At 42.6% G+C, this 12,032-nt stretch overlaps 1 protein-coding gene across 10 annotated transcripts in view; it reads right to left on the reverse strand.

Moving 5' to 3' along the window:
* Positions 1-12,018, reverse strand: part of LOC132828406 (ladinin-1-like) — a 157,200-nt gene extending 145,182 nt beyond the window's left edge. For 8 of the 10 annotated variants that reach the window (XM_060845483.1, XM_060845476.1, XM_060845480.1 and 5 more), the window contains exon 1: positions 11,857-12,018. In XM_060845483.1, coding sequence (XP_060701466.1) covers positions 11,857-11,924 — 68 coding nt within the window. In that variant the 5' untranslated portion in view covers positions 11,925-12,018. The remainder of the gene's footprint in view (positions 1-11,856) is intronic. The other 2 variants (XM_060845486.1, XM_060845484.1) reach the window with 2 other exon arrangements.
* Positions 12,019-12,032: the final 14 nt, after the last annotated feature.

Here is a 12,032-nt window from a genome sequence, read left to right on the forward strand (position 1 = left end):
AGTATCAGTTCTGCTTATTTTAATTTAAATAAACTATGTAGCACATTAAGCAAGAGGTTATGGAGTATTGATTGTTGGTGGCATGGTACCACTGTAACCGTTTGGAGAAAGGCCCTCAGGTTACATTTTAAAGATGTTTGATCATTGTGACATCAGAGATTCTACTAAATTTCATGAGCACAAATGGCTTTGAACTTTCACATTGCAATGAATGAGCGAAGGAATGCCAATAATATAATTGCCAAAATCATTGGCAAAATCTTCCCCTCCCAAGAAGCAGCAAGGGTGGTGCGAGAGAAGTAGGTAATCGAGCCAATTTGTATTGGTTGAGACCCACCACCATTCCACCACCACAGAGATTAAGTTCTGGGCTGAAAATTTAAAGCTTGACTTTCTTGCTTTACAGTAAATAAAGGGTCTGAAGAGCTCAGTTGGAAAATTACTTGAGGGCTTCTTGAAGCCATTGTTGCCCTTTATTCTGCCCTCAGCAGGTGAAAACAGTGCTAGCCTTTCCAATGGTGAAATGAACAGTCTGCCTGCTGGGTTAGGGATGGGGACAAGGATGAGGACAAAGATGAGGAATGGGGAGGCACTGAAAGCCATGCCCTGCTCTTGCCTTTGAGCCCCCTAAATCCCAGCCTGTAATTTGAAATGATGTCATTTATTCAGATTTTTAAAAAATATATCTGCTCATAACAATACCAACTTACAATGATATAGCTCTTTTAACTTAGAATCAAAAAATGGTTTTAGCAAAAATAAGGCTTGTCTTTCTGAGGGAGCAACTGACTTCATGCCACTCTGCTGTCTTTTCAAAGCCTTACTGTAGTATTGGAATGATGGCCAGATGGATCTCACTGACTACGAGACCCTTGATTGGGATTGTAACCTGTGTCAATCAGGGAGCCCTGGCTGGCAGATAGAAACAGGAGATTCAGAGAGTCTCCACATTCTAGGGACTGGGTTTGAACTTGTCAGACATAACCCAGGTATAGTGCACATAAAAATAATGGGTGACTCGGTAATGGGATACCGGCCTCTGTGCAATTATTTCTCCTGTAAACATCTCCTTTTCAGATAATGATCCATTTCCCTATTGAATGCCATAAGAACCTGCCTTCACCTTATTCCCATGCACCGCATACTAGATTCTACCCAGTCACTAGGAGAAAAGCTTTTTTTAATCATGTGCCCATTGCATCTTTCATAAGTTACCTTACATTTGCAACCTCAAGATCTCAATTCATCCACCAATAGGAAGCAGTTCTTTGTCCAGAAATCTTGTGATTTTTAATACCTTAATTCCTTTTGACGTTCTCTTCTTCAAAGAGAATAGTACATGATTTTCAAATCCATCTTTGTATCTGTAGTTCCCTGGAACCATTCTAATGAATCTTTTCTTCACTCTCTCTAATGCATTCACATCCTTCCTAAAATCTGCTGCCTGCAACTGAATGCAGTTCTTCATTTGGGGCTAAACTAATGCTTTGTACAGATTTGACATAACTGGGTTGCTTCCATAATCTACGCTCCTGTTGATAAAACCCAGGATACCGAAATGTTTATTAAGTAAATTTTCAAATTACGGGGTTGGAGGGGAAGGGGAAATGGGCATGGGTGGGTATAGTTGGGATGTGGGGGTGTGATAAATGCTTAAGGGGCTAGTAGAAATCTGGATTCAAATTACACTATCTTAGTTGGAGAATTTTAAATTCTATTTATAAAATCTGGATTTGAAATCTTAGCAATGGTTAGAATGGAACTATCATCAATTGTTATAAAACCCCATCTATTTTATTTTACTTATGTTGTTCGGGAAGAAATTTTTTTTTAGCCTTACTTGGTCAGACTTACATGTGACTTCAGACCCACTGCAGTGTTGTTGATTCTTAAATGCCATCTGCGAAAAATTAGCAGTTTTAAGGACAGTTAAAGATGAGTAACAAATATTGGCTTTTCCAGTAATGCCCACATCGCATGAAAGGATAAATAAAGAAAAAACCTGTCTTACTACCTTCAATTATTTATGCTTGTATATGGCCAGGCCCCTCTCTGCTGTCTTCAGAATTGTACTGAGATATTGTTTTATAGGTTATCTTTATTAACTCACTCCAGTTTCCCACTCATCTTTGCTACGTTATACTTTTGTCTTTATATGGTCCTTAACTTCCCTCGTCAGCCACGGCCACCCCTGCCTCCCCTTAGGATCTTTCTTCCTTTCTGGAATGAACTGATCCTGCATCTTCTGCATTTTATCCAGAAATACCTGCCATTGTTGTTCCACTGCCATCCCTGCTAAGGTATTGCACCATTGAACTTTGGCCAGCTCCTCCCTCATAGCTCCATAGTTCCCCTTATTCAACTGAAACATTGTCAATTCCGATTCTACCCTCTCCCTTTCAAACTGCAGATTAAAGCTTATTGTATTGTGGTCACTACCTCCTAATGGCTCCTTTACTTCGAGGTCCCTGATCAAATGTGGTTCGTTGCACAACACCAGATCCAGAATTGCCTTCTCCCTGGTAGGCTCCAGCACAAGCTGTTCTAAGAATTTATCTTTGAGGCACTCCACAAACTCCATTTCTTGGGGTCCAGTATCATCCTGATTCTCCCAGTCTACCTTCATGTTGAAATCCCCCATAACAACTGTAGCAATATCCTTGCGACAGGCCAATTTCAGCTCCTTATTCAACTTACTCACTACATTCAGGCTACTGTTTGGGGGCCTGTACATAACTCCCATTAGGGTCTTTCTACCCTTAGAATTTCTCAGCTCTATCCATACTGACTCTACATCCCCTGATTCTAGGTGCCCCCGCACAAGGCACTGAATATCATTCCTTACCAACAGGGCCACCCCACCCCCTCTGCCCGTCAGTTTGTCCTTACGATAGCACATATAGCCTTGAATATTCATTTCCCAGGCCCTGTCCACTTGAAGCCACGTCTCAGTTATCCCCACAACATCGTAACTGCCAATTTCCAAATGAGCCTCAAGCTTATCCACCTTATTTCTGATGCTTCGTGCATTCATGTATAATATTTTTAATTTGTTACTCCCCTCACCCTTCCTATCAGTCCTTGTTTCACTTGACTTTACGGCATGATCCTTTTTTGAGTTTTCTGCTCCATTAATTCCGTTCTCTTTCCTGACTTCTCTTGTTCTAACTTTCCCTTTAACTTCCTTCTTAAACTTCCAGTTTGTCCCCTCCCCTACACTATTTAGTTTAAACTCAGCTGTGTTGCAGTGGCAAACCTACCTGCCAGAATGCTGGTCCCCCACCTATTTAAATTCTTGGATCACTGGGGTATGTTTAGTGGTAAGGATAAATTATACAAGAGGGATGGGTTGCACTTTAATTGGTGGGGGACCAGCATTTCTGGCAGGTAGGTTTGCCAATGCAACACAGCTGCGTTTAAAGTAAATAGCGGGGGAGAGGGGACTTTTAATTTAGGTTGGAGGAAGCCCTACTGTGTAGGACCTGGGGTCTAGAACACACCTACGTAAATAACATTCACCCACCTTCCCAACCGCCTCTGTGCTCTGACTTCACTTCCGCCAGCTCCCGCCGCTCTCTGCTGCAAAACGTCATAGAGATGTACAGCATGGAAAATGACCCTTCGGTCAAACCTGTCCATGCCGACCAGATATCCCAACACAATCTAGTCCCACCTGCCAGCACCCAGCCCATTTCCCTCCAAACCCTTCCTATTCATATACCTATCCAAATTCCTCTTAAATGTTGCAAATGTGCCAGCCTCCACCACACCCTCTGGCAGCTTATTCCATACACGCACCACCGTCTGCGTGAAAAAGTTGCCCCTTAGGTCTCTTTTATATTTTTCCCCTCTCACCCTAAACCTAAGCCCTCTAGTTCTGGACTCCCTGACCCCAGGGAAAAGACTTTGTCTATTTATCCTATCCATGTCCCTCATAATTTTGTTAACCTCTACAAGGCCACCCCTCAGCCTCCAACGCTCCAGGGAAAACAGCCCCAGCCTGTTCAACCTCTCTCTATAGCTCAAATCCTCCAACCCTGTCAACATCCTTGTAAATCTTTTCTGAACCCTTTCAAGTTTCACATCTTTCCGATAGGAAGGAGACCAGAATTGCATGCAATATTCCAACAGTGGCCGAACCAATGTCCTGTACAGCCGCAACATGACCTCTCAACTCCTGTACTCAATACTCTGACCAATAAAGGAAAGCATACCAAACACCTTCTTCACTATCCTATCTACCTGTGATTCCACTTTCAAGGAGCTATGAACCTGCACTCCAAGGTGTCTTTGTTCAGCAACACTCCCTAGGACTTTACCATTAAGTGTATAAGTCCTGCTAAGATTTGCTTTCCCAAAATGCAGCACTTCGCACTTATCTGAATTAAACTCCATCTGCCACTCCTCAGTCCATTGGCTCATCTGATTAAGGTCCAGTTGTAATCTGAAGTAACCTTCTTCACTGACCACTACACCTCCAATTTTGGTGTCATCTGCAAACTTAGTAACTATACCTCTTATGTTCACATCCAAATCATTTAGATAAATGACAAAAAGTAGAGGACCCAGCACCGATCCTTGTGGCACTCCAATGGTCACAGGCCTCCAATCTGAAAAACAACCCTCCACCACCACCCTTTGTCTTCTACCTTTGAGCCAGTTCTGTATCCAAGTGGCTAATTCTCCCTGTATTCCATGAGATCTAACCCTGCTAACCAGTCTCCCAAGGGGAAATCTATTGAATGCCTTACCGAGGTCCATTTAGATCACATTTACCACTCTTCCCTCATCAATCCCCTTTGTTACTTCTTCAAAAAACTCAATCCATTTTGAGAGACATAATTTCCCACGCACAAAGCCATGTTGACAATTGCTAATCAGTTCTTGCCTTTCCAAATACATGTACATCCTGTCCCTCAGGATTCCCTCCAACAACTTGCCACCACTACATCAGGCTCACCGGTCTACAGTTCCCTGGCTTGTCCTTACCACCTTCCTTAAACAGGGGCACCACGTTAACCAACCTCCAGTTTTTCGGCACCTCACCTGTGAGTATTGATGATACAAATATTTCAGCAAGCAGCCCAGCAATCACTTCCCTAGCTTTCCACAGAGTTCGCGGGTACACCTGATCAGTCCTGGGGTTTTATCCATTTTTATGCGTTTCAAGACATCCAGCACTTCCTCCTCTGTAATATGGACATTTTTCAAGATGTAACCAACTATTTCCCTACATTCTATATCTCCTATGTCATTTTGCACAGTAAACATTGATGTAAAATACTCATTTAGTATCTTCCCCATTTTCTGCAGCTCCAGACAAGGGCTGCTTTGCTGATCTTTGAGGGGTCCTATTCTCTCCCTAGTTACCCTTTTGTCCTTAATGTATTTGTAAAAGCCTTTGGATTCTCCTTAACTATATTTGCTAAAGCTATCTCATGTCCCCTTTTTGCCTTCCTGACTTCCCCCTTAAGTATACTACTACTGCCTTTATTCTCTTCTAAGGATTCACTTGATTTATCTTGTCTATACCTGACATATGCTTCCTTCTTTTTCTTAACCAAACCCCAATTTCTTCAGACATCCAGCTTTCTCTATACCTACCAATCTTTCCTTTCACCCTAACAGGAATATACTGTCTCTGGACTCTCGTTATCTCATTTCTGAAGGCTTCCCATTTTCCAGCCGTCCCATTACCCGTGAACATCTGCACCCAATCAGCTTTTGAAAGCTTTTGCCTAATACCATCAAAATTGGCCTTTCTCCAATTTAAAACTTCAACTTTTAGATCTGGTCTATCTTTTTCCATCACTATTTTAAAACTAATAGAATTATGGTTGCTGGTCCCTAAGTCCTGTCCCACTGACACCTCAGTCATCTACCCTCCTTATTTCACAAGCATATGTCAAGTTTTGCACGTTCTGTAGTCAGTACATCCACATGCTGAATCAGAAAGTTTTCTTGTACACGCTTAGCAAATTTCTCTCCCTCTAAACCCTGAACAGTATGGCAGCCCCAGTCTATGTTTGGAAAGTTAAAATCTCCTATCAAAACCACCCTGTTATTTTTACAGACAGCTGAGATTTCCTTCGAAATTTGTTTCTCACTTTCCCTCTGGCTATAAGGGGGTCTCTAATACAATCCCAGTAAGATGATCATCCCTATCTTATTTCTCAGCTCCACCCAAATAACTTCCCTGGATGAATTTCTGCGAATATCCTCCCCACAGTACATCTGTATTGAATTGAATTGAATTGAATTAAATTAAATTGAATTTATTGCCACATGTACCAAGGCACAGTGAAAATCTTTGTCTTGCGAGCAATATAGGCAGATCTCAGAGTTATGTAGCATAGATAAGTAAATAATAGGTAAACAGCGGCAAAATCAAAAACACAGGTACACATGAAGGTTAAGAGTTTGAGTCCATTAAGTATTCTAACATCAGGAGGGTAGAAACTGTTTCAAAACTGGCTGGTATGTGTGTTCAGGCTTCTGTACCTTCTCCCCGATAGTAGAGGTTGTAGATAGCATTGCCAGGATGGAATGGATCTTTGAGAATGCTATCGCTTATCAAAAATGCCACACACCCTCCTCTCTTGCCTCCCTTTCTGTCCTTCCTGGAACATTAATCTGCCAGTCCTGTCCATCCCTGAGAGTTGTTTCTGTAATTGCTATGATGTCCCAGTCCCATGTTCCGAACCATGCCCTGAGTTCATCTGCCTTCGCTGTGATGCCCTTCATTGAAGTAAATGCAGTTTAATTTATCATTCCTACCTTGTTCTCTGCTATGTCTCTCCCTGCCCTGACTGTTCGGCTTGCTTCTTTTTTCAACAGTACCAGTCTTAGATTGATCTCTTTCCTTACTATCTCGCTAGGTCCCACCTTCCCACCTTACTAGTTTAAATCCTCCTGAGCAGCTCTAATAAATCTCCCTGCCAGTAAATTAGTCCCCTTCCAATTTAGGTGCAATCCGTCCTTCTTGTACAGGTCACTTCTACCCAGAAGAGATTCCAATGATCCAAAAATGTGAATCCTTCTCCCATACACCAGCTCCTCAACCATGCATTAATCTGCTCTCTCCTCATATTCCTACCCTCACTAGCTCCCAGCACTGGGAGTAATCCAGACATTGTTACTCTCGAGGACCTCCTTTTTAAATTCCTGCCTAACTCTCTGTAATCTCCCTTCAGAATCTCAACCTTTTCTGTTCCTATGTCGTTGGCTCCAATGTGTACAATGACCTCCTGCTGGACCCTCTCCCCCTTGAGAATATTCTGCACCGTCTCTGAGACATCCTTGATCCTGGCACCAGGGAAGCAACACACCATTCGGTTTTATCGCCGCTGGTCACAGGAACGTCTGTACCTTGGACTAGAGAGTCCCCTAACACAATCAATCTTTTGGAACCCCCATTGCATTAGAGCCAATTTTAATACCAGAAACGTGGCTATTTGTGTTACATTCCCTTGTTTTTCCCTCTTGCTGGTTCCCTTACCACCTCCCACAAATCTGGTGAAGTAGTTATTTCTTTTGGAACCTGACCAGTTCGATCAGTAGTGCTGTTGCCGAGCCACTCTTGTTGGTGGATATTGAAAGCTCCCCCACAGATATATTTTGTGCCCATGCCATCCTCAGTACTTCCTCCATCAGCCAAGGGAGGATGGTACGTGGTAACCAGCAGGAGGAATTCCCTACCCATGTTTAACCTGTTGCTATGAGACTTCATGGGGTCCAGAGTCCATGTTGAGGACTCCCAGGCCATTTAGCCCCTGCCAGTATACTATTGTACTACACCTCTGCTGGGTCTGTCTTGCTGGTGAGATATCCAGGAATGGTGATGGTGGTGTCTGGAACATTGTCTGTAATGTAAGATTCCATAAGTATGACTATGTCTGTTGCTTGACGAGTCTGTTTGACAGCTCTCCCAATGTCAGCACTAGCCCCCAGATGTTAGTGAGGAGGACTTTGCAGGGTCGACAGGGGTGTTTCTGCCATTGTCTTTTCTGGTGCCGTGTTGACACTAGGTGATTATCTGATTTCATTTCTTTGTTGAGACTTTGTAGTGATTGATACAACTGTGTGGCTTGCACCGCCATTTCAAAGGGCAATTGAGAATCAATCATATTGCTGTGCCTCTAGACTCACATGTACATCAGGTGAACATGGCAGATTTCCTTCCCTGATGAACATTAGTGAACCAGATAGATTTTTCCTGACAATTGCAAATAGTTTCATTATCAACAGTAGATTCTTAATTCCACATTTTTCATTTATTGAATTAAAATTCCACCATCTGCCATGGTGGGATTTGAATCCAGCCCAGAATATTTGTTAAATTTCTGCATTAATCGTCTAGCGAAAGAAACCATTAGAAACCTTAAAAATGGAGTGTTTCATTAATTTGTATGTCAGCTTCTTGGCATCTTACTAGTCTGGCATTGCAACGTCAGTGAGAGACTGCAGAACTGATGAGGAAATGGAAATTCATCTCATCACTCAAGTGCCTGACCAAACCTCCAGAACCAATGGGTATCACTATGCAGCAGACATCCTCAACCCCATTTATGAAGCAGAGGAGGGATTGTGAAGAAGAGGAAGAGAAAATTCCTCTTGTGGGCAATGAATGGAAATCTCATGTAAATAGTCTGTTCACTTTAAGATGTGGTGTAAGTAGTTTGTTTGGTTTCTAATGTCATGTTGGAAGCATGGTTTTCAATCAATGTTATATCAATATTCCTTACATTTCATAAATCCATGTGCTTCTCATTTATGTGGTTGATTCCCTGCAGTGACAGTGATAGGGAAGTACAATTGAGACAGTCATGCTGCAGGATAGTGACCCAATATGTCTGTATTGCCAAGTTATCATGTTTTTCAGGACAATAGTGTTTCCTTGTGAATTCCCAGCCACTGTTTGCGGTGTAGCTCCCTCCCTCATAATTGTGAATCCTTTCGCAGCCAGTCTCAATATTGCATCTGACTGTAGCCAAAGCCCAGAACTGGTGTAGGACTCTGCTTTTGAGCAACTGCGCGAGACCCTACTGACTGAGAGGGACACTCACGGACTTTACTGTTCACCACTGCTCTAAGCCTTTCAGACATGCTGTACTGCTGTTTCAGATGCCATTGGTGTTCAGCTTGCATGTAACTGCCATCTGCTACAAATGCTGGACTGAAATGACACACTGATATGAGTCAAGATGCACCTGCCTTTGACATGGGTTTGTCCTCTGGTTGTCGGACTGCACCAGTTGCCAATGCAAGGTATGGCAGGGCAAGGCATGCACTCTGTGAGCATGCCAATAGGAACGAGGTCATTGTGTCTGAGAGAATATGAGAGAAGCCTGATAGACATCCTGACCCATGCTGAAGAACGAGTTCCTGTCCCTGCACAGTACCTGTACTACAGCCATACTCTGCTGGTAGTCTTGGTGCCCTAGACCAGTCTGCCCTGTAGGAGGCAGTGTATTGGCAGACGCTAGGATACTAACAATGTCTCTCTGAAAATAAAATGCCAATGCCCATCATGGATGAATAAGCATGGTGGTGCAGGTGAATTATGATAACACTTTGACCCAATCAGAATCTATCAGCCTGGCCTGAGAATTAAACCCGATGGATATCTGATCTTGCTCCTGCCAATGGTGGCTCAACTAATCAGTATCCTCATTTCATTCAGTATTTCATGTCTATTTCTTGTATCCTAGTTCTGATGATTGCAAGATGAAAATCTTCAACTTCTAATCTCCTTTTAGCAATATTTAAAATCATCTCACACCCAGGAAATCAGTGCAGGAGTTCCTGAGGATACTGTCCAGAGCCCAAAGATCTTCAGGTGCTTCATCAGTGAACTTCCTCCTATTATGAGGTGAGAAGTGGGGCCATTCATTAGGCTTTACACAATTCTCCCAGCACCATTCCATACTACAGATACTGAAGCAACTCGTGTTCATGTGAAGCAAGGCTCAGGCAACACCAGGCTTGGACTGACAAGTGGCAAATAACATCTGCAACCTACAACTCTCGAAAATAACCATCTCTAACAAAAAAGAATATAGCCATCTTTAGTTAACATTCAGTGGCTTTAACTTCACTGATATTCACATTTTCAACATTCTGGGGGCTACTACTGTTAAGAACCTGAACTGAACCACCCATATAAATTCCATCTCAGAAGCTAGCTTTTGTAGCACAGCTTCTCCCTAAAGTTAGTCCACAATCTACAAGGTAGATATCAATAACATGCTGAAATTCTCTGCACCTGCCAAGGTAGGTAAAAACACTCAAGAAGCTTAACACCATCCATGACAAAGCAACCTGGTTTTTGCTCCCACCTTCAACACTCACCTTCATCACCAACTTGCAGTGAAAGCAGTGTGCACCATTTACGAGATGCACTGCAGGAACTCACCAAGTCTACTTCAATGTCATCTTCCAAACCCACAATCTCTCCCACTGAGAGGGTAAGGGGTGTGGGATTCCAGAATTAGAGGGCATAGGTTTAGGGTGAGAAGGGAAAGATACAAAAGAGATCTGAGGAGCAACATTTTCACACAGAGGGTGGTATGTGTATAGAATGACCTGCCAGAGGAAGTGGGGGTGGCTAGTACAATTGCAACATTTAAAAGGTGTCTGGATTGGTATATGAATAGGAAGGGTTTCGAGGGATATTGGCTGGGTGCTGGCAGGTGGAACTAGATTGGGTTGAGATATCTGGTTGGCATGGACAAGTTGGACCGAAGGGTCTATTTCCATGCTGTACACCTCTATGACTCTATGACACCAAGGACAGCAGATACATGAGAAAACCATCATTTGCAAGTTCCCCTCCAACCCTGCCTAGAACTCTACTGCCGATGCCTCCATGTCACTTGGGCAAAATCCCGGAACTCCCTTCTTGATAATAGCACAAGGGATGCAAATGTACCATGGGGAGAATTACCGTTTAAGAAGGCATCTCACCCACTACCTTCTCCGGAGCAATGAGGGATGGGCAATAAATGCTGCCCCCTCACTAGTGACCTTCACATCCCATAAAAGAAGAGAAAAAAAATTGTGTAAGACTTAAAATAGAGCATACAGAACACTGCATACAGTTCTGGAAACTGTAATACAGTTGCAATATTTGCAATGCTATGACCATATTAAAGGGAGTCAAGAGAAGATTATGAGCACGTTGTCAGGATTGGAGAACTTTACCGATAAAGAAAATTGGATAGGCTGAGCTTGTTTTGTTTGAAAGGGAGGAGGTTGAGGGAGATTTATAAAATGACAAAGGGTGCCTATCAAATTGATAGGAGGACCCTTTCTTCTATGAACTGAGAAATCAATAACCGCAAGCATACATTTGAAGAAAATGGTATAAAGGCAGACAGGAATTGAAGAGTTATTTTAACCACAGTCTGGAATACACTGCCTGATAGTGTGACAGAAACAAAAACCCTCAAGACATTTAATATTTACTTGGACATGCTCATAAAGTGCCATAACTTCTTGAATTAAAAGCTGGAACATTAATTAGACTGAATAACTCTTTTTTAAGAGGTGACAAAAGAATGGGGCACAGGACCTTTTTTTTGTCGTATATGCTTCTATGGAGAACAGCCACAAGCATGATTCCAGCAGAAAAAGTTCAGATTTACTATGTTGCTTTCCACAACCACAAATCACCATTGCCATCTGATCATTTTTCAAAAAATGCATTCAAGAGATGTGTGTATCGCTGGCTGGGCCAGCATTTATTGCCTTTGAGAAGGTGATGGTGACTTTTAGCTGTTGCTAACCAATTTGCTGTAATGCTGTCTGCTCACAGTAACATTGAAACTCTCCCCATTATCATACATGAATTCTTACCAGAGCATTTTTTGAAGGTTCAGGCCGAGCTTGTGTCCCCTCCGTTCAGCACTCCTGCTGCTCTTCATTAAATGTTGCTACACACACACACCACCAAACATTATCAAACTTATTTTCCCTTTCATGAAATACCAGTAGACTAAACAAGTTTTAATGACAGATTCAAAGTAAATGCC

This window comes from Hemiscyllium ocellatum, chromosome 26 (genome assembly GCF_020745735.1).
Source record: "Hemiscyllium ocellatum isolate sHemOce1 chromosome 26, sHemOce1.pat.X.cur, whole genome shotgun sequence".
Taxonomy (NCBI): Eukaryota; Metazoa; Chordata; class Chondrichthyes; order Orectolobiformes; family Hemiscylliidae; genus Hemiscyllium; species Hemiscyllium ocellatum.